This window comes from Myotis nattereri, assembly GCF_964212035.1.
Source record: "Myotis nattereri genome assembly, chromosome: 12".
Taxonomy (NCBI): Eukaryota; Metazoa; Chordata; class Mammalia; order Chiroptera; family Vespertilionidae; genus Myotis; species Myotis nattereri.
The window spans coordinates 67,296,131-67,319,324 of NC_138087.1; the positions used below are offsets into that span (position 1 = coordinate 67,296,131).

Sequence of the window (23,194 nt, forward strand, 5' to 3'; positions counted from 1 at the left end):
TCTGGCATTCTTCACATTTCTTTACATGTGGTGTTCCATTTAGTGCCACTAAAACCCTGTGCACCCATCTCCAAATGAGGAAACTGATGCTCAGAGAGGTTGAGTACCTTCCCCAAGGACACTCAGCTAGTAATTGGCAGCACTGGAGCTAAAACCCAGGCCTGCTTGATGTGTAATCCCTACAACTCTGCCTCCCTCCCTAACCTTATTCTTGAACTTAAGCAATCTCTGAGAGTCTCTCGAGCCATCAGGGAGACATTGCTGAAAAGATGTACCATGATAACTAAACATTTAGTACTTCTGTGAGAAACAGCTCTGTGAACTGTCTGGATGTCTGCTTGGGGAATTGTGCAATGACAAGTGAAATTAAATACTTTAATGGATTTTGACAACAACTCTATGTTAGGGGAATTCAAATTGCATGAAGAAAAAAGTTCGACTTGCTCTCTGGACCTGATTGCTAATATGCATGCCTAATTTATTAGCTGCATTTTTTTAAACCTAATTTGTTAGGATCAAAGTTCTCGAAGGAAAAGAACGTCGTGGACTGGAGGAGGCAGTTAAATCTTCCCGGAGGAGGTTGGGCTTGTGCTGCTCGGTGCCCCTGATTTTTGAGGGGGGTATGCTATAAATGTCAAGTGAGTGATAACTACCATTTCTCTAGCACTCCAGTCAAACCCCTGCCTCTTGTTTTATGTCATCCCATTGCGTCCAGTTTTACAGAAGAGAAGCAGGCTGAGCAATAGTGCGACTTCCCCAAGGCCATTCAGTTAGTACAGAGTGGACCCAGGATGACTATTATTCTTATTACCATAAATTACTTTTGTTGTATTATTACGCTGAGCAATGTCTTTATAGAACCTTAAGCTGAAAATGACACCCAGAGATTACCCTGTCTGTTTTCTTGCCTTTGGGCAAAAGGACACCAAATTCCTCATTTATTTGTCCTAAAGAATATGTATCTTACACAGTCGTTTCTCAGCACATCTGCTTTTGCATCACCTATTAAGTGGAGAATACTATGAGGGGAACAAAAATGGATTTATTTTCTTCAGACACACAGTCTATGGGAGAAAGAAGCCACGGGCTTCAGTGGCCATAATGGGAGTTTAGAAAATGACAGATTCCACAAGAAAGGAAGTGCTGTGGGAAATTGGAAGAGAGTATATCTGGGTGGGAGGGACCAGGGGAGGCCTGTCCTGGCATTTGAAGTGAGCTTGCAAGGACGAGCAGGATTTGGACCTGGCTGTGGGCAAAAGGGTGAGCAGGACATAGGCAGCCAGGCCACAAGGGAATCTTGGGGTCATCTCTGTGTGTAAATGAGGTGGCCCCAGGAGGCTATGCAGGGCAGGAAGCAGGTCAAGGACAGGCTTAGGTACCACCTCCCACTAAGGGCCCTCAGAGGAAGAGCAGAGAACAGGAAAACTCTAGGAGAATGCGTGGGCACAGATGCATTCAGAAAGAGTGGCCAACTGCATCAGATGCTATGAAGAGCTGAGCTGGAGAAAGATCAAGGTCGATGGCAATCAGGAGGTCCATGGTCAACTCTGAGAGAGCAGTGTGTTTGGAGCAGTAGAGACAGAAACCAGTGTGCTCACACTGAGGTCAGGCGGGAGTGGGGTGTGTCACGCTACCAGGGTGTAGGCTGTGATTGTAGTCCCCTATTGGGGGGACAGCAGAGAAACCCCTGGGATTCCCCTAACCTCTATTGAAGCCTAGAAAGAACAGGGTCACACAAGTCAGACCGACCCAGGTTATCACATGATACCGTTAGGTGTGTGACCTTGAGTACTTCATTTAACCTGACTTTAGCTTTTATAACAACATCTACCCCCTATTGAGTGCTTACCGCATGCCAGGTATGGATCTAAATGCTCTGCATGTATTCACCCATTTAATTCTCACAGCACTGCTGTGACAGGGGTAGAATTACTATCCCCATGAAACAGATAAAGACACTAAGACACTCGTAGGTTAAGACCCTTTCCAAGGTCCCCAGCTTGTTAGGGACAGGATTCCAACCCAGACAGTCTAGCTCCAGAGCGCAGGTTAATATTTCCCTCTTAGGGTCTCAGTGTGGCCTAACCAGGATAATTAATGTGTTGGAGAGTTCCTGGCCCATAGGGCGAGCTCATAAGAGTTACTCTCCTTATCCCCTGACCAAGTGCAGATGCAAAGTCAGGGCTGTATTGCCTCAGACATGAACCTCACTCACACTAGTACAAATCCTATACAGGGATGCAAACGCCACTAGCCCCTGGGACACAGTCCACCTTCGGTTTTGCATTCAACACCCGGAATGTAGGGTTGACTGGCAGGACGCACTGGCCCCCCTTGGTGGGGAGCACCCTCAAGGCAAATCAGTGGCAAGTGAAATTCACAAAGCTACCATTTCATTGGAAACCTGATGGGGAAGGATATTTGACGTGGGACACGCCTACTGAATGCCTGGATCCTCATCACTGGGCACACAGTATACAAAGGAGAATTAGGAGCCCTGTAGAAAATGAACTAAGTTTAGAAGAAATTGAATGCCAAAAAGAATTACAGTCTCAACAAAAAATAACTTCTACACATGGTTTTCTCCCTATTGTCTGTATTCACACAGCTCTAGACTTTGGTACAGAACTGTGTTTAAACACTAAAATGCTTTGTTTTGCAGATAGACACTGAATATGTAATTAAAAGGATCCCTTCATTAGCAGAACTAGACAATGAAAGCCCAAGTTGGCCTTCTCTGCTAATTTTGGAGGTTGTAAAAGAGAGGCTAATACAACCGCTGATTATGGTTGTCACATAGTGCCCTGCTGTTCTCCAGAGATAGACAGGTCTTCCCAGTAATCGGCAGCCAGAAGCAGAGGGCTGTGGTGGTGTCAGGGTTAAAATGTGGCCTCTGGAGACAGCCACCCATTTCAGTTCCAGCTTATCACTTAGGCAGCCCACTTAACTCTCCCAGCTTCAGTGTCCTCCGACGTAAACCTGAGCCAATTATTGTGTCTAATTAATTGAATTGTCATGAGAACTCATTGAAACAGTTACTATATTTACTGCCAGATATTCTGAGCACCTACTATGTACCAGGAATGTATTGAGGCTATAAACACCATCATAATAAATGAGAGCACTGCCTGCCCTCCCAGATTTCAATCTAGTAAAAGAAACAGGCATCAAACAGTTGCACAGATCACCCTTTCAGTCGTGATAATGACTGCGAAGAAAAGATGATGATGATGATGATGATGATGACGATGATGATGATGTTGATGATGATGTACAAAGTCTGGAAGGTTATCTAGAAAGGGATGGTTGATTCTATCTCCAATAGCTTTGGGAAGCTTTTTGGAAAAGGTGGCATGGAATCTAAGATGGGAAGGATGGTGTTTTTCAAGGGGAAATTGGGAACGAGCATTTAAGAGAGGAGGGAGTGGTGTGCAATGTGGAAGACAGGGCAGTAAGCAGGCAGTGACCAGACGTGCCTGCCCGGTGGGGCCCTGGGCAGCCAGCACAGACAAGACTCACAGTTTGAAACATCCTTCTCTGGGCTTCTGTAAGAAGCTAGCACGAGCCTAATCGTCCACAGAGAGACGGGTGGTGCACTCAGAGGGCTGAGGAGGGACTTGGCAACCCTTTTGGGCAAAAGAATTCTGGGCCCTGCCTGCCGGAGTGGCTGGGAGAGCCTGGAGCTTCGCCCTCAGTGTCAGAGTTCTGGCGTCTGGCATTTCAGCCCAATAGTGATGTTGTTTTCTCCTTTTTTCTTTTTCTTTTTTTAAGGCTCTGGACAGGGAGTCAGGAGAAGTGGGCCTGCCTTTGCCACCACCTCAAGCAAGTGGCATTGCTTCGACTTCCCCATAAAGGCAAATGAGGTCACTGCTAGTGCCCCCTCTAAGCCGAGTTCAACTTGCTCTGTATGTGGAGAGAGGCAGTTACTTTGTGGCATTGTTTTGTGGCATCAATAATCCTTAGTAGAGAGCCATGGTGTCAGATAAGGGGCAGATGTTCAGTGAGGCCCGAGAAAATGGTGGGGCTTTAGTTAGCTTGGGACAAGAGGCAGGTGCAGTCCAAGCTTAGGCAGTCTGCAGTGAGATTCCCCAGGTGACCTGGCTTAGAGGAACAGGGCCACTGTCTGGTGTCCAGTTAAAGGGGCTTGGGGGTGGGGGAGGGACGGGGCGGGGCAGAATGTCAGAAATTGGTTAAGGAAACTCCATACTTTCCTGAGTTCCCAGAGCTGTATGCCCACCTCTCACCTTGAGGCTGGTGACTGGACCGGGGGCCTCTCGCGATGATGGCACACGGGAGATAAAGATGTGGTGAATCTAACCAAGGTGTCTCACAGGTATTGAGGCTGTGCTAAGCACCATGCATTCCTTTGCTCTGTAATTACATCAGTTCTAAAGGTTAGTGCCATTATTATTCCCAGTCTACATGAGAGGAAACTGAAGCTGTGAGGTTATCTGACTTGCCCAAGGACACCCAGGTGGAGAGTGCAGAGCTGGGATCTGCACGGAGCCTGAGCACCCCCTGCCTCTCACTCGGACCACCTGGCAGCACCCCTCCCTGGCCTGTGAGACGGCACAGTTCACTAACTGCCCGAGCTCTGAGACAAAGAGCAAGAGGGACAAGGTGGCGATACCGCTCTGGGCAGAGGGGCAGAGCAGAGCCCTGTTAGAAAAGCAGCATATGGGAGGTCTTTGTAAAATGAGTTGTCAGTTCCTTCATCCGGAAAATGAGAGGACTGGGCCCCATGAGCCCTGAAGGCCTCCCAGCTCCACAGTAGTGAGCTCTGGTCAGTGGGAATGGGGGCCATAGAGTACGTCCTTGTGAGTGTCCTTGTGTTCATGCGTTGCCTGGCCTGGCAGGAAGATGCTCCTGCAGAACCCGGGTCAGGCAGCTCTGGGGATCCTCCCGAGCAGGGACAGAGACCTGAGCTGTGCTGCTGCCAGGCCTTCGTTAATTCACAAACGCAACAAACGCAACAAACACCGTGCGTCCGTGATTCGTGTGAGCCCATAGCTGATTTGTTTGGCAATCACAGTGGAACAGCGCCACTCAGACAAGTGCGGGTCCCTCCCAGGGCATCACACTGAGGGCAGTTACAAGCCTCTGAGCAGACTCCTCTGGACGCTTTCTAGAAAGGCTGTGCTTTATCCTAAACAGTTGTGTGCCAGGCTTAGGCTCAGCACCCTCCCAGCCACTCTCCCTGGTAAGCCTCACACCACCCCATAAGTCAGAAACTTCTGTAGGGGAGGAAAAGAGGAGTTCAGAGAAGTTGTGTAACCAGGATGAGTTGCAGCGTGATAGGGTGGAAAGCATCTGGGCTTTGAACTCAAATAGATCCAGGCTCAAATCCTCATCCTCAGCCATTTAATAGCAGAGTAGCCTTTAGAAAGTGGTTTAGCCTCTCTGAAGCTGATTTTTTTCTCATCAGGAGAAATAGGGCCTATGGGGCCACTTGTAGTACCTAATCTATAGGCTCATTGCCAGGGTCAGAGGAGATGTGACAAGTAACCCACCTGGCCCTCGGGTGCTCCGTGCCTGGTTACTCCCGTGCATGGAAGCGGCATCGTGCAGTAGTTAGAAATAAGGAACTCTGCCTCCTGGGTTTCTGTCCCTGATCCACAATTTGTTTAGTTAGTATCTTTGTGCCTTGGTTTCCTCATCTGTAAAATGGAAGTGATGATAACTCCACTTCATAGGATTTTGTAAGATTAATTGTTTTTAATGACAGTTCCTGGCACATAGTAGGTAGGTGCCACCAGTACCATCAACACTGTGTGTCGCTGTTGGTGTTACGCGATGCTATGGAAGAAAGTGGACAAGTGAGGTGGAAGTGGCCAGGCAAGCGTTCAGAGGCCAGCAGATGAAGGGGAGCAGGTGGGAACAGACCCAGTGTGGGTCTAGGTCAGTGATAGCGAACCCGTGACACGCGTGTCAGAGGGGACACACGAACTCATTTTTTTGGTTGACTTTTCTTTGTTAAATGGCATTTAAATATATAAAATAAATATCAAAAATATAAGTCTTTGTTTTACTATGGTTGCACATATCAAAAAATTTCTATATGTGACACGGCACCAGAGTTAAATTAGGGTTTTTCAAAATGCTGACACGCCGAGCTCAAAAGGTTCACCATCACTGGTCTAGGTCTTCTAGGGACTTGAACATCAGACAAAAAGCTCTCATTCAGACTTTTTCCTCATCAGTTTGGAAACGCATGCTTCACCCATTCTGTAGTCTGTCGCCTTCTCTTCAAATAGCATATCATCATCAAGCAAATGGGGCCTCTGTGATGGCAGACATTTATCAAGTGACAGAGCTGGGCGACATGGTAGTTATGCTTATTTTTAGTGCCTTCATCCTCCAACTCTTTAAATGAGCTGCTGGGCTAATTTAAGGGACTTCTGCCACACATAGCTAGCAGTTTCCTCAAGAATGCCAACGTGCATTTGAAATTCCAAGTGACTGGGGGGACAGGTCTCAGCCAAACTATAGGGGAGGAAGCCCGCTTACCTCCCTTGGCCAGTGCAGCGCCACTGCCCACCAGGCTCTCTTGCTGGATCACAGGATCGCCGGGAACATGAGCCAGGGCATTCTGTCCCCCATGGTCAAGCAGTTACCAGTCATCTTTCAGCTAGACTTCAGTGGCATCAGCGTCAGGTCAGGGCTTCCTAAAACAGATTGCCCGCTCGCTCACAGGTTCTGAGTCCACAGGTCTGGGGTGGAGCCAAGAATGTGCATTTCCAACAGGCTCCCGGCTGATGCTGATGCTGCTGCTTCAGGGACTGACTGTGCTTTCAGAATCATTGGCTTGGATGTTCCAGTAGCTTCCTGGCATCATCCATCCCCAATCAGGGACCATCCCGCTGATAGACTCCTTCGTCTTCACCGCACTTCTCTCCCTAAAACCCACCAAATCCAAGCCCCCTTGTCTGACATTCCAGATCCCATAAGACCCAGGCCCACATGGGCTTTCAGGTCATATGCCCACCTGTTTCTCTTCAGGCATACCGCCTCCTGCCGAGACCCAGCAAACCTGCTCTTTCCACATGCTCTGGGCCCCAACTCTGGACACTCACGTGGCTACCTCCACCTCCTCAGTGATTGCAATGGATGGGGCTTGTCTTTCCCCACTGGGTCAAGTGCTTCTGGACTGTGTGCACCTCGCCTATGTGTCCCAGGCCCCAGGGACAGGTAAGTGCTTGCGAAGTGGTTCATGAATGAATAAATTGTCGAAGGGATGCTTAACTAAAAACGGAAAGTATTTCTCTGAGAGAATTCGAGCGCCTTTCCTGAATCGGCAACTTTTCCTTGCTTTGTCTGCCTTTCTCTGTTGTTAATTTCTGGGAATATACACAGCTTATACAGAAGAAGAAAAGTCTTTGGTTTGATTTCAATCAAATTATTAGCATAAGAATTATATAGTGAAATAAATATAAAGTGTTTAGTGAGACAGTCCTTAGTATAACTTTTGATTCCACTATTGATTTGTGATGTTGGGCATGTATTCAGGTTCTCTGGGCGTCAGATTCCTAATCTGTGAAATGGGAACAGTTTCTACCTACCTCTCAGAATTGTTAGGAGGGGGCAAATGAAATGATATGTTGCTTGGCACAATGCTTGAAATATATGTAGCAGGTCCCCAGTAAATACTGGTGATTTTTGACAGTTGCTTGCCAGGCAAAATAGAGATTAGGTGTTTTTTCACAAGAGTTTTAATAAAAATAATTCCATTTTATTGAAAAATGATAATAAACCATTCTGAGATGCTTTCCCCTATTTTAATGAATCAAGGATACACCAAATTCAATTTTAAAAAACTGCCCCAACGGACTGGTAAACTTGATTTATATTTTTTACTAGTCACTTCTATTTCATAAGCCCGACATTTCCATTAAAGTGCTATTAAGTAAAAACAAGATTTTATAGTATTTGTGATAACCTGGATCTCAATGTGATAACTGAAATTATCTCCAGCAAAGATGCTATTCCTCATTGTTTTATTTCCTCTTATATATCAGCTATATCTTTACTACCTTCTTCCAGTCGAGTAAAACCCTTTCCCCCTGAATCTGTGGTTTTGAGTCCAGGAAAATGGCATCTGTGGCTTGGAAGGCCCTTTTCATCTTGAGGTTGTTAATTGGGATGCAGAAGGAAGGGAATGGTGCTCATCCATCCGCTGCGTGCTGCGGCCCTTGAGAGAAACGTGAAAGGCTCTGGGGGCAGGTGGGACGCAGGCTGTGGACCCTGGAGGGAGACATCCTCTGACATGCCATCGGGAAGACCTGAGAGGTCCCCATCACCAGGACAGCCGAGCTAAGGCCACCACGCTGGAGGGCCTGCTGATTAAATGGCCCGTTGGTGTTGCTGTCTCCCTAGGATTAAGGTTTCTTCTCTAAAATGACATCATTGTGAGACTGTTCTGGAACTAGAGAGGGTTCTGCAACATTGTGAAGGTACTGGATGCCATAGGGTCATACACTTCAAATACTTAAAAATGGTGAGTGCGTGTTATGTACATTAGACCATAATAAAAGGAAATCGATGATGTCATTGGACATAATGACACCAAGGCTGCATCTAGTCACACGTGTTGTTTCTGAGGGAGCACATCACTTAGGTCACCTGACTGTTTAGTCAAAGACAGGCCATGCAGACACTCACTCCTTAATTCAGTGATGGTTCAGGCACACTACGAAGCATTGCGTGTCCATGAGAAATCGAGCTCCTGAAAACATGTTCAGTGCCACAGGAAGGTACTTACAGTGTGCAAGAAGAAGGATTTTAACTGTGTGTCATGTGATCCTAACTTGACAGATAAATCAAAACGTTAACACAGTTCATCCCTGACTCGTGGGGTTACAAATGGTTTTGATTCCGTAATACATTTCTCAAGTTGTCTACAAAGGGCATGAATTACTATTAGAGCCCATAAAAACGATTTAAAGCGAACAATAAATAGCAGTACTTAGGGTGTTGTAAGCCCCGACGTGCATGTGATGTGCTGCAGAGTAATGATGGCAAAATGGAGTGAGCACTGGTGAGGAGCACGGGTTTATGACTCGGGCCAGCTGGGGCGCAGAGGTGCCCCACCCTGCTGCACCTCAGTGTCTCCACCTGGAACAGGGGTGTAATAAGCACAGACTACCTCACGGGGCTGCGTGAAGAGCACACGAGATCGTGCAGGTGGGACAGTTGTGTCGATTGACACATTTTCTGAGCTGTTTCCCTGGTCACTAAGTGTATTCACACTGTACATTTCCAAATCTTCCCTTTAAAGTCAACTTAATGAGTGCTTATAAAGTCGGTGCGTACCACTTATCTAGTAACTTAAGCGCTAACTTCCATCAGCAGTGCTGCTTGCTTTTTCTCATCTTTCTTCCTATAACCTTAATAGGAGAGCATTTCATTTCATTTGAGAAGGAACCACCTGACTTTTACTTCCTGCCTCCAGTTGAAGGAGATGAGGATGAAGCCAGTTTGGCTGCCGGAAAGTTGCGCCCCCTGGGAACCCGGGCCGCTCCCCTTTGCAGGAGGGAACATTTGTGTCCCCAGAACAATGTTGAATTTTCTTGAATATCAGAATAATTTCATAAAACATCCTGACTAAGGAATCACAGCAATATAACCATTTTTTGTATGAGTTCCAAATAAGAAAATAGTTAAGCCCAAAAATATAATTGTGCCTATTCCTAGAAACAGATAACTGATGTATCTTTGCAAATTGTTCATTTAACCGTGTCTATGGCTTCTTGCCAACCCTCAATGAGATTTTTATATTTCTTAATTATTCAATTACTACCCACAAGTAGGAGTTTAAAAATCAAATCCAGACGGTTCCATAATAAATAGAGTATTCTCTTGAATCCTGAGTACATATAGTCAAGGAAGTTGTCCTATTGGGAAACCAGGATGTTAGGATGGGGGAAGCATAAGTTTCCAGGGCAGGCCCTGTCCTGGGTCTGAATCCTGGCTTTGGCATGGACTGGCTCTTTGAGTGTGGGCAGGTCGCTTCTCTGAAGTCAGTTCTCTGGTCTGTACAGTAAAAATGGTGACAATACCCACCTCCCGAGGTTGCTGTAACTCTAAAGGAAAGGAGATTGTGCAAGAGAAAGTCTCTCTGTGCTGTAAAACCCGATCCAGTTGGTTCAATTGTTAATCCCTTGTGTGCTTCAGGTCTCAGCAGCTGGAGAACCCACCAGCCGGAAAGGAAGATCCTTCCGACAATGATCTGGCCATCGCCTCGGAAGGCAATCCCAAACCTGAAGCCCACCTGCCCTCCATCTGCCTCAAGCAGGTGTTCCCCAAGTATGCCAAGCAGTTCAACTACCTGCGCCTGGTGGACAGGATGGCAAACTTGTTTATCCGGTTCCTGGGAATCAAGGGGACAATGAAGTTAGGACCAACAGGCTTCCGTACCTTCATAAGGTCAGTGAGACCGGCCCTTCTGACCTGGGCTGCGGGCAGGGTAGGGTCCAGCCCCACTTCTGGCCAGTCCCATCTGCCCTACTGCTGCTGGGGGCTGGGGGCTCTGGTGCTGGGTCAGGGCCCCCCTACGGTTGGATTTGACCAGTGTCTTCTCTGTTGAATGAATGAATGAATGGATATTATGAGTGTGTCAGCATTCACAACCTTATGTTGTGGTTAAAAAACAATTCTGTGCTACCTTGAACCAGGTCTTTAAACCACATATAAGTAATCACCCCCCCACCCCCCCCTCCCCGGACTCAGACAAACCTGGGCTTCCTGAACTGGGCTGATGTTCTCCCAGCAGCATGTGGCTGCGTGGGGAGTGTTTATGAAGCCACAGCCAAGAGACAAGGCACATCTTTCCAAAGTGTCAGTTTCAGGAGAGAAAAGTTAAATAATTCAGTCAATAAATAATATAACACGTTTGCTCTACTATAAAGATAACAAGGTTATATTATAGAGTATAATATACATTTTGCATGATTTTCAAGATAAAACTAGATTTTTGCTGACACCTACAAAATAAGCCATTGCCACTTAATCTCTGTAGATTATTCGTCATTTGCCTCTTACCTGGGACACGTGGGGGCAATACGGGAGCATGTACTAGCTGTGTAACCCTTGGGCAAATTAATGACCATCTCTGAACCTCGATGGACCTATCAAATGGGGTGAAGCTCCTTGTACCCCAGCACAGTGTGTTGTACACCTCAGACAAACTGTCAGCATTGATGCTACCGTTGTTTTTCTCATCGTTGCTTTTACTATCTCTACCTTGCTCCTCAAAGTCACACACTTCATGGTTTATTCACTAAAGCAAATAATTAGAAGTTTTGACTGAGGAACCATTTTTGTCCCAGTTTTCTCTAAGGGAATTTTACAAACTCTAACTCTAACTCTGATGTTTCTGATAGAATGGTAAATGGCAGTATCAGCAGAATTTTTGCCATTTCAGTAACCCTGAAGTAGTATTTGCTCGGTGATTTTGAGAAGGGCTTTGTGTTAGTTTCAGGGGCAAAAAGAAAGCTAGTGGAAGAGCACAGGCTTTGGGGTCTGGCTTCAAAGCCAAGTGCATTGCTGTGTGGCTTTGGGCAAGTCGCTTGTCTCCTCTGAGTCTCATTGGTAAAATGGGAACAATCTCTCCTGCCTTGCAAGGTTATCATGAGGTTGGGATATAATATATCATAAAACACCTGGCCCAGTGCCTAGTTCAGGGGAGCTGTTTGTTAAATGGGAGTCTGATTATTATTTCTAGTAGGCAGTTGAAATTTCAAGAAAGTCAACAGACACATGTTATTTCTCTGAGAAAATAACAACACCCTCTGACTCGCTTAGGAATTTCATTTGATGTGCAGTAATGGATACCCACCTTTAAATAGTTTAGATAGTGCGATTCGTTTCTGTCGTATAACAGGAAGTTTGGCAGTGGGGGTTCTCGGGCTGGTTAATGACTCCACAAAGTAGTCAGCACCCACTTTCTGTCTTTCTGCTCATCCATCCTCAGTATGAGCTTCTAGCTTCAGAGTTGCCTTGTGTTCACAAGGTGGCTGCTCAAAATCCAGCCATCATGGCCAAGTTCCAGGCAGGAAGGAGGAAGAAAGGAGGATGTGCAGAAGGCCTCTGCCAAATGAATTAGACCCTTTTCCAAAGCTTTCCAGAAGCTGTATTCAATGACTTCCATTTCATCTATCTTCTTGGCCACTGCCATCTGCATGGGAAGCTGGGAAATAGAATTGTTCTGTATATATTGCTGTCCTAATACAGTGACAACAACGAGGAAGAGGAGAAAAATAGGTAAACATTCTCTGCCCCTTTGTGATTGCTGTGGCCTGGGACATAGGGAAACAGCTCAGTGACAGGGGCCCCGAGTCATGAGGGCTCTTGAGGTGCCGTGGACATGTGCAGGGACAGAGGGGAGTGAGGAGGGTGCGCAGTCTTCTCTCAGCATGACACGTCCAGGGGCTTAGACCTTCCAGAGCAAAGGCAGGAGCTTCCTGGGCCCTTCCCAGCCCCTGTGCCATTGCACAGAAGGATCCACTCAAGACCCACAAGAGTAAGGGATGGCCCTAACTGGTTTGGCTCAGTGGATAGAGCGTCGGCCTGCGGACTGAAAGGTCCCAGGTTCAATTCCGGTCAAGGGCATGTACCTTGGTTGCGGGCACATCCCCAGTAGGAGGTGTGCAGGAGGCAGCTGATCGATGTTTCTGTCTCATCGATGTTTATAACTCCCTATCCCTCTCCCTTCCTCTCTGTAAAAAATCAATAAAATATATTTAAAAAAAAAAAGAATGCGGAATGGCTCAGCTTTATGTGGACAACAGCCTGGGTGCTGCAGGGGACCTGGCCCTGGGAGGCCTGCTCTGTCTCAGCCTCGTGTGGAAAAGGACAGTGTGTGGTTTGACCCAACAACTTCTCCCGCACCCGGTAGCCATAGGACAATCAGAGATAAATAATGGAGTCCCACCTACCGTCAGGGGATTCTCAGTCTAGCAGACAGCACACAGGGAACAAGTCATTAAATGCAATCCTTGGCAGAGCCCTGGGGTAGCAGACAGAAGAGGGGACAGAAGAGGGACCCTTCCCCTGCCTGGTGGAACCAAGGCAGCCCCGAGGAGGCAGGCTTGGACTGTTGTAAGCCGGAGTCTGCCTGCGAGTGAAGGAGGGCTTCCCCGTCCAGGAGCGGGGAGAGCCTGAGAATGGCGTTCATGAGTGGCTCGTGTTCAGAAATTAGGAAAAGTTGATCATCAGGCTAAATTGATGGTGGGAACTGAATGCTTCCTTTTTTTCCTAATAAAATTCTACTAAAAGGGAAGAGCGAGGGGGGTTAGAAAAGCTAGTGAACCATAGGAATCACACTCTCCGGTGCCCCCAGGAGCAGGCGGGAAGCCACCCAGACGCAGTGACTGATCTGGAGAAGGAGGGGCGGACGGCCTGGAGCCTGGAGAGCGCACCGCGGGGAGGATACCTGGGCTAGCAGCCCCAGCTTGTGATTTTTCAGGAGAAACTAGAACTGCTGGTTTCTGTGTAGAACCTCAATATACGTGTATCAGTGTGGGCCATTCAGAAAATAACTTTTCAACCCTATGGGGGTTCAGTGAAAGCATGGCTGCCATCGAGAGCACGGGCGTGTGAGCTTCGGTGTGAGAAGCCAGGAGCACAGTAAGAGGGCTGCTGTGTCCACGCACCGCCCTGAAAAGAAAGCAACGGGGAATGGTTCTCACCAAGAAGATTCCTACAATGTGCTCAGACTGGAACTGGGTGATGTCAGAAATATGGCTACAAATCTGTCTCTGTGTGATCAGCTTTCTGCTTTTCCATCCCTTTGTTCTCTATAATTAAGGGCATTTGCATGAAAAAATCATTTTGTGATGTTAGAGACTGTTAGGTCCTGCAGCCATAATTCCCCATCTGTGTTAGTGTGTGTGAGAGGGAGGACAGCGACCGTGAGAAGGGAGCACGATGTCTGCAGGGGATGGCGATGTCTGCAGTGGGATGGCGATGTCTGCAGTGGGATGGCGATGTCTGCAGTGGGATGGCGATGTCTGCAGTGGGATGGCGATGTCTGCAGGGGATGGCGATGTCTGCAGGGGATGGCGATGTCTGCAGTGGGATGGCGATGTCTGCAGTGGGATGGCGATGTCTGCAGGGGATGGCGATGTCTGCAGGGGATGGCGATGTCTGCAGTGGGATGGCGATGTCTGCAGTGGGATGGCGATGTCTGCAGTGGATGGCGATGTCTGCAGTGGATGGCGATGTCTGCAGTGGATGGCGATGTCTGCAGGGGATGGCGATGTCTGCAGGGGATGGCGATGTCTGCAGGGGGGTAGCGATGTCTGCAGTGGATGGCGATGTCTGCAGGGGATGGCGATGTCTGCAGGGGATGGCGATGTCTGCAGGGGGGTGGCGATGTCTGCAGTGGGGTGGCGATGTCTGCAGTGGGGTGGCGATGTCTGCAGGGGATGGCGATGTCTGCAGGGGATGGCGATGTCTGCAGGGGATGGCGATGTCTGCAGGGGATGGCGATGTCTGCAGGGGGTGGCGATGTCTGCAGTGGGATGGCGATGTCTGCAGGGGATGGCGATGTCTGCAGGGGGGTAGCGATGTCTGCAGTGGATGGTGATGTCAGCAGGGGATGGCGATGTCTGCAGGGGATGGCGATGTCTGCAGTGGGGTAGCGATGTCTGCAGTGGGGTAGCGATGTCTGCAGTGGGGTAGCGATGTCTGCAGGGGATGGCGATGTCTGCAGGGGATGGCGATGTCTGCAGGGATGGCGATGTCAGCAGGGGATGGCGATGTCTGCAGGGGATGGCGATGTCTGCAGTGGGATGGCGGCAGCAGAGCAGACGGACTCAGACAGTGAGCCCCCCCAATCCCCGATACACACACACACACACACACACACACACACACACGGCAGCAAGTGTCCTGAGTAATTAAGATACAAGAAGAAATAGAGAAAACGTTGCACGGCTATTAATAGATTTTTCCTTTTTAAAATGTACCAAGAGATCCCAACAGCAATTTAATCATAAAAGACAATACCCTCTGCTTTCAGGTTTATCTGAGTATGTTCGGCCTTGCCAGCTAAATTTAACAACAAGCATTTTCTCTTGCTAACAACTATTCCCCCTCTCTCCTTTGCACTTCATTTAAAACTTGCTTCATTATAAATTAATAGTATTTATGCCTTATGTCACATTGAACCAAGTGACTTCTCTGGAGCACTGCTCGGGAAACACACACGTTGGCCGGACAGACGGAGCCTCCATTCAGAGCCCACACAGGGCAGAGGCTGTCCTTGGCTTTCGTCGCTACCACCACTCTTTCTCTCCACGTTCCTCGCAAAGAACTGGAGGGAACAAAATAGCCAACATTCCAGCTGAATCTATTTCCAGTGGCCATCGCTCACAGTGTGCTGCACAGATCAGCAGTTTCAGGAGTGAGTTATGCTAATGCCGGTCCGGCCATGTCCTATTTTTCTCTTCCACCAGGAAATGAGGAATAACGAACTGTCGTTCTCTTGTCTAGACTTAACTGTCTAACCAGCTTTTGCTGTCATCTCCTTGGGAGGCACATAAGAGTAGCACAAATTACTATGAATTAAGTGCCTCTTTCTCTGTCTCCTCTTTATTATTATTTCATAATAATTGCTGGGGTGTGGAGACTTCTCTTTCTCTGAGAAACAGAAATGATCTGGCTCCTCAGTGTGACAGCTTCCTCTGAGAGAAATGCATTTGTGTTGTTTTCCTGCGCCTGGATTGCTAATTTGGGGGCGTCCTGTGTAATTCACTAAGAACACGGTTTCCGAGCGTGTCCTCCATCAGGATTTGACATCAGTTCCCACACACTGCATTGCCATCTCCGGAGCCTGAGAACTAAACAGTTTGCCGCAACTGGGTTGGTTTCTAGACAATGGAGGTGGCTGCCCCACACTCTGAGCATTTTTGCTTCGTGCAGACTGTCCTCCTCGGAGATCCGCCCTCATCCCTCCGTGGCCTCTGATCCTGGTCTCCTTTTAAATTAGAAAATGGTTTTCTCTTTTTTCCCATTCTGCCCCCTTCTCTCAAAAGAAGATATTAATAGGCTTCATAATGGGTAGCTGGGGGGCGGGGTTTCTGAGAGGCAACATGGTGTGTTAGAATGTTCAAGAAGGGAAGTGTAATGGGTCTTGCCTCTCCTCTGGCATTAACTCCTCCGTGACTTTGAAAATCCCCCTCTTCCCTGATGACCTCTTCCTGGCAATATTGTGAGTCCACACCTGGGGTTGCAATAGCCTTTAGTATGCTATCTGCATCATTAACCGGAGTTGCTTCCCCTCGCCCCCTAGGTGTTTAGATAGTGGCTTGTGTTTTTTAAAACCAATATTGATCATTGTTGGTTTTCACCTTATAGACACGTCTACAGGTAAAAATAATCTCTGTCTCTGCACAAAGAAGGATGAATACAAAAGAAATTCTATAAATAGGATTTTATGGAGTGGAAAAAGTTGGCGTCTAAATTTCCCATGAGATGTCGGTAGTTGTTGAAAGGAAATGGGGATGATCATTTTAAATCCTTCTATATTTGGGATCCTAATGAACTTGAATGATTTGTGATTCTCTCCCATCATCTGTGCCCAAATTCCTTTGATTCTAAAAACAAAACATTTCTTCAAGCTGTTTTTGCATCATGGAGGAAGGCTGGGTGTACTTGTCACTTCCCCACATGTTCCAGGCACTAAGCTAGTCCTCAAAACAGTTTCGTATGGTGAGTAGCCTGATTTTTGTACAAATAAGGGAATTTAGATGCAGAGAGTGTCAGTGACTTACTCAAGGTCACACAGCAAGTTCAAGGTTCAGGATCCTGTGCGTTTGACTCCACAGCTCAATTTTCCCATGTACATTGCTAGCCCATATTAGGAGTTTTTCTGGCTTCTCATGGTACCATATTGGTTGGACTCCTCTTCTACTGAAGACTTTATCCTTTAGACATTTGAAGAACTGCATCCCAGGACATTAAGGGAAACTGTCTTAAGGATTCCGGGCTACCAAGGCTTCACATTTTTACCCCAGACTCTGAGGTCACTTTCACTTCCGAGAGTGGTACCCGAGACTGACTCTGCTTTGCATCACTTATTGGGCCCAGAATACTGCCTGATGTAGTGGACACAAAATAAATTCTGCATTGAGTGGATGGATAGATGAAAATTAATTCTAAAGTCTTGAACCCCAGAGTCCTTCCCTTTTGGAATGTCTATTGAGAATGTTATAACCACAGAGACAAATCTGGAAGAACCTGTATTCCAGTGACCCTGTCATTGTCCCAGCCTTATATCCCAGAGATTCCCAGCAGGGCTCTCTACCGTCTCCTGATTTCCTGGGACCCCCCCCCCCCCGGAGACTTTGAGTCTTGCATCCTGGGTTCTTCCTGCGGCCCAGGGCTGGGCCCCCTCACCACATCTCCCCAAAGCTCCCAAGTCGGCCACCCTATCCTCCAGAGGATGACTTGATGTGAATTCCAGCTGTGTAATTTCGGGCTGAGTCTCAGCTTACCCATCACTGAAATGGGACTAAGAATACTTCCCTCATAGAGCAGTTGTAAAGATCCAGAGAGCTAATGGGCAGGAAAAGGCCTGGCATGCAGATGGTGTCCCCCAAACTGCCTACAGAATCCAAATCCTTTTAAAGCACTTCCTGCCCGCTGCAGCCAGCATGGATTCCTCCCGTCCCCGTCCCCGCAGCAGATGTTGCGATCAACTGTACTTGCCGGCATCACCCGGGAGAATGAGTTTCCTTGGAACGGGGATAAGTGGAGAATTCTTTTTGGTAAATTACGGCTCCTGCTAAAGGTTCGACACTTCTATTTTCCACCTGTCAGGAGAAAAAATAACTACACACCAGCGGTCAGTTCGGTTTCACTCTTTATACTCTATTAACCCACAGAGCAAGCAGCAGCGCTCCTGTCCTGGGGGGAGCAGGGAGCCCAAAGGACACTCATATGATAATTAGAGAAAACCATGGCCATGCCCTTCCTGATGAAGCTTTGGGAGGGAGCAGTGCAGGGCGTTGGAATACCTGGGGAGAGACGAGCCCCGCCCCAGGGAACCCAATAGAGATAGTCATCATGGTGACCGGGGAAGTGACAAGCTCAGCGTCCACTGACATGTTGTTACTGGGGCTCAATAACTGTGCACTGATGTGCTTTGAAGTCTGCCACCGTGACTGGTGATTGAAATATGGAGCCAGCCCAGGAGGAAGCAGGATGTGAATTGATGGCTTAAGAAATATGCACAGGGCTGGCAGGGAAGAAAGGAAGGTAGCGGGGTGAAGCCAGAGAGTGTGCTAGCATATAAGGAGCACCAGCCTCGTCCATGCTCCTGCCGGCACACTTCCGGCACCCTTGTTAGGGATGTGCGTGGGTTTGGAGACGGGCCTCTGAAATGTCCAAATCCTGCTTGCCAATCAACCCCTGGCCTGTCGGCTTCCTAAGGAAGATATTCACACAAGGGATGATGACAAATGGAAGCGCAAAGAACCATTTTATCATTAGCTGGGGGGTGATGGATGTGGACATGTTTGGAAAGTTGAAAGCAGCATTGGATGTAGTTCAGCCAATGGACAGCTATCCCAGAGGTCTCACTTTCAGGGTTGTCAGGCAAATCCAGCCAGTGTTGGGATCTCCTCACAGCACAGGCCAGGCCAGGGGAGCCGAGCCCTGCACCCACACATTGACTGGCCAGCAGCATTCCTCCAGACTGGACAGGGCCACCCACCACAAGGTCAGCCGCAGGCAACCTCTCACAGGCCGAGATGGCTCAAGTTCTGGAGGAAGAGAGGAGAAAGGGGAAAGAGATGGAGGGGGAGCCAAGAGTTGTCATGTGCCAGGCACCATGCCGGCTCCTCATCTCATCTTCACATCAGCCATGTGGGCGGGTATTATTATCTTCACTTAGAGACCAACAAATAAAGGCTTGGAGGTTTAAGTAAGTCGCAGGATTTCAATCCTGGTCTGTCGAATGCCCAAATCGTGCTCTTTTTTGTGTGCCAGACTGCCTCCCCACATTTCCAGACCAAAAAAAAAAACACCAACAAATAAGACACAATTGGGGAGGAGGAGGATTCCAAACACCCTGTAACTTGTCAGCAGGGCGCACCATTGCTGACATCAGACCGAGAACCTGGCTCTCTTGGCCTCCCTGCTCGTAAACTAGGGGAGCTCAGAGCCCTGCCCTCTCACTCCTCCTGTGTTTTCAGGTGACTCCCCTAAAGTCAGAAATGAGCATCAGGGGTCCCCAGCGATGCTGCCTCAGCCCACACACAGGGTGTGAGGAGCCTTGCCATTCTGCGCTGGGAGTTCTGGGCTTACAGTGCTGACTCGGGCCATGTAGAATCTCCGGGTGACAGGCTGAGATGGCCAAGTGCAGAGGCGTTGAGCCCCTGTCTGCCTGTTTGGCCCCAGGACTTTCCTGGTGAGTGTTTCCTGGGAGAGGGGGTCACTTCTGCACAGCAGTGACACCTTCATGGGTGCCGGTGACACGCTGTTATCACTGTCACTGAGCGTGCCTCTGTCAGCTGTGGGGCACTGGCCGGAGAACACGGCACTGCAGGCCCGGCTTTCCTTCCCTCTGCAGAGACCAGCGGAGGGGAAGGGGAAGACACGTGTAGGGTGTGTTTTGGAACGTGGAGTCCCCATTTCCTCTGCAGAGCAGACAGAAACCTACATGGATGTGTAGGGACAGGTGGGCACACTTCATTACAGATGACTGCTCTTTGCAGCCCATTAAAACCCTAATTAGCCAGTACAGGAGCCCACATGATCTAACCCAGCCGTGGGCAAACTGCGGCCCGCGGGCCGGATCTGGCCGTTTGAAATGAATAAAACTATTGAAAAAAAAGACCGTACCCTTTTATGTAATGATGTTTACTTTGAATTTATATTAGTTCACACAAACACTCCATCCATGCTTTTGTTCCGGCCCTCCGGTCCAGTTTAAGACCATTGTGGCCCTCGAGTCAAAAAGTTTGCCCACCCCTGCTCTAAACTCAACTTACATTTCCAGCCTTCTCTCCCACCGTTCCTTGCCATGCACCCTTCCTTAGCTCCAGCCCTGGGAAGGGAAGGCCTATCATATAAGGAGCACCAGTCTCATCCAGGCACCTGATATGATCATTAGAGAAAACCGTGTGGGGCCACAGCCCAGGCAGAGGCCTGGACGCAAGACAGAACAGGATGGGTTTGGCCCAGTAGTGATGTGTCCCTTCTCGTCTTTTGCAGGAATTGCAAGCTGAGCAGCAGCAGCTTGTCTATGGCCGCCGTGGACATCCTCTACATCGACATCACAAGGAGATGGAACTCCATGACCCTGGACCAGCGGGATTCAGGTACCTGGTGACTGGCCTCCACCATGACCCGTGGGAGTTCAGTACATTTTCTATTCCTTCTCTTTCAGGGTCAAGGTGGGGGAAGGAGGAAGGTTATTCCATCAGTGTGAGGGATTGAGCTGAATTTGAGTTCAGGGGCACTGTCTGCTACAAGGCTGTGCCCACCCAAATTCTAATTCCCCCAGTAGAATCCCTTCTTTTTGCTTAAGGCTTTGGTTCCATTCATACTGGGAATACTCTGTCACCTGTTTTTTCATTCTTCCCTCTGCACACACTCGCCAAGCACATGCTGGGCCAGGCCCTGGATGGACCAGAGTGAAGATCGCTTGGTTCTCACCCTGAAAAAATTTGCTGTCGAGTGGGAGGCCGATGAGAACACACCACCAGTGCAGTGGGATGTGTGCTGTGGGAGGGAAGCACAGAGAGGCTCTCGGGCACCCAGGGAGCGCTCCTAATAAGGGACACCCACAGGAGACGTCTTGGAGAGCCATGAATGCCATCAGCCGATGCACAGGGTGGGACAGAACCCCTCCAGCAGGGGTGCTGCCTGTGAAAGGCTCTGGGAACCCCAAGTGGCTTAGGTGAGCTGGAGCAAGAAGGGAGGGGAGAAGCAGAGGATGTGGGGTTGCAGGGGCTGCTGAGGCCTTGAAGGCCACACAGATGTTTCCACTTGAGCCTCCAGGTTGCATGGTGTCGAGGCTTCAGTTAGAAGGATCCACCTTTAGGTGGATGAGTTTCTGATCTTTTTCCTTATAAAGGGTATTTTTCTTCAAAGTCATAATAACCATACCTGACATTGGTACCCCCATCACAAAGTTACAAAGTGCTTTCATGCAGACCCCTCAGTAAGTGTCCCCATGCAGAAGGTATCACCAGGCTCATTTCACAGATGAGCAAACTCAGGTCTGCTCACCTGGCAGCTCCGGTCCCTTGGCACCAGCTTCCCTCCAAAAGGGACTTGCAGGGAAGGGGGCACCTGGGAGCAACTTTCTCCTGTGATTTGGTGGCGAAGACATGCAATGGGGTTGGGAGATCCAGGTTGGAACTGACTCTGCCTGTTCTGGGATGTAAACTTGAAAAGCCATTTCACCTCCTAATCCCCGTTTCTTCTCCTGTAAATGGTGCCAACGCCTGCTCTCCAGGTGCCTGAGGCCTCCTGTGTCAGGGGCATGAAAGCCTTTGGAGCTCTTGTTGGCAGTTAATCTTGTTAGTAGGCACCCCTTGGGGAGGATCTGGGGTGTGCTGCCTGACAGCAGGTGCTCCCTGCCAGATCCAGTACACACCTGTGGTCTGCCCTGGGCCACAGCCTCCTGACTCAGGGACCAGCAGGCCCTTCCTGCAGGTTGGTGCTCAGGCTGCGTTTGCTGATTGGCCTCACAGTGGATAATGACGCTTCCAGCTGCCCAGCTATTGTCGGGTGTTTCCTACGTGCCACGCCCTCTGCCGGGCCCTTTACATGGGCAGCACTGGCTAGAACCCTCCTGGAGATGGGTGTGGTTGTCTCCATTGTACAGAGAGGGAAACGGAGGCTCAGAGACACGGCTGGTGGGTCAGCCCCTCACTCCACGCTGCCGCCGTCCCCTTCTCGGTTGCTTTGTCCTACTCCTGGGTCCTAGAGTAAGATGGCCACCAGCTCCCAGCCTCGCTTTAACTCAGAAGCAGACCTCGGGAATAGCAACACTCGTTGAACCCACAAGGTGAGCGCTCCCGTGCGTCTCCATAGTGGGCGTCCCTCGCAGCTTCCCTGGCAGCAGGAGGGTAGGCAGATTAATTATCCTCTCGGGGGCCAGAGCGCTCGTGTGACAGTTGAGCAGACAGCTTTTGCTGACGCCTTCAGAAAGTAAAGTGTTTGCTCTGTGAGTTGAATGCAGGGAGTGGTGGCAGGATCCCGGGGAGGGGGCCAGCTGAGGGGGTGGGGTGGCAATGGAATTATTAAATATTGAAATTGATCAGGAGTTGCCGCAGGAAGCTATTTATCATGTTTTATTGCTTCAAACTAGCATTACCATCTGGCCCGTTGTTAATTCAGAGCAGCTTTTCCTGTTTTGTTTGCCTCTTAAATTGCTCCCTGGACATGGAATCCATGGGGGGTGCCCACAGTACAGGCATGGAGAGATTTTCTGGGGTCTGCCAGCTTTCTGGGGTCTGCTGACCAAGCTAAGGAGATAAGAAAAGACTTATTTTTAGTGCATTCTGACAAGAGAATCCCGGGCTGGGACCCTCCAGGCCTTGTGCCTGCCTCAGCCGAGAGTGTGGAGTAGTGATAGTAATACAGTTTTCAGATCGTCTTGTAGGTGCACACATCATTGCTAACCCTCACACCAGGCCTTTGAGGGGGTGAGCGTATCCCATTTTACAGATGAGGGTCCTGAGGCTCCACAAGCAAAAGCGACTTGTCTAAGACTCAGCCAGTGCATGGCCTCGGGCCCAGGACACCATCCCCAGTCCAGGGCCACGCCAAGCAGTGCTTCATCCTGTGATTGACTGAGGAGGGGTGGGGCTTGTGAGGCAGGGAGGTGAAAGGTCGACTCACAGCACACAAGACCTGTGCAGGAAGGAACTGGAGTGGGAGGTGGTGCGGAGTCCAGGTGCCTGTCTCCCCTTCCTTCACGCTGGAGCTTGTGCCATTTCCATCGCTCCTGAAAGGAAATGACAGGGTCTGGGGGAGAGGTAGTGCAGGCTGGGCATGAAAGCCAGGAGTGAGAGCCCGTCTGTGCGGTGACCGCAGGGTCACTGCCGTCTCTGGCCGGTGCCCAGTCCTTGCCTCCTGAGAAGGCTGGTCCAACGCCCTGATTCTCAAAGAGAAAGAGCTTCTGATGCCTCCACGTTCTTAGGACCATCCAGGAAGGTACTGGGTGGCAAAGGAGGAT

The 23,194-nt window shown here is 49.1% G+C and overlaps 1 protein-coding gene across 1 annotated transcript in view; it reads left to right on the forward strand.

The window, feature by feature from the left end:
- The window catches only part of TTLL11 (tubulin tyrosine ligase like 11), a gene marked incomplete at its 5' end in the record, with an annotated part of 187,369 nt that overhangs the window by 143,927 nt on the left and 20,248 nt on the right, over window positions 1–23,194 (forward strand). Inside the window, 2 exon segments of the mRNA XM_081103361.1 lie at window positions 10,171–10,422; window positions 20,218–20,324. Coding sequence (XP_080959487.1) covers window positions 10,171–10,422; window positions 20,218–20,324 — 359 coding nt within the window.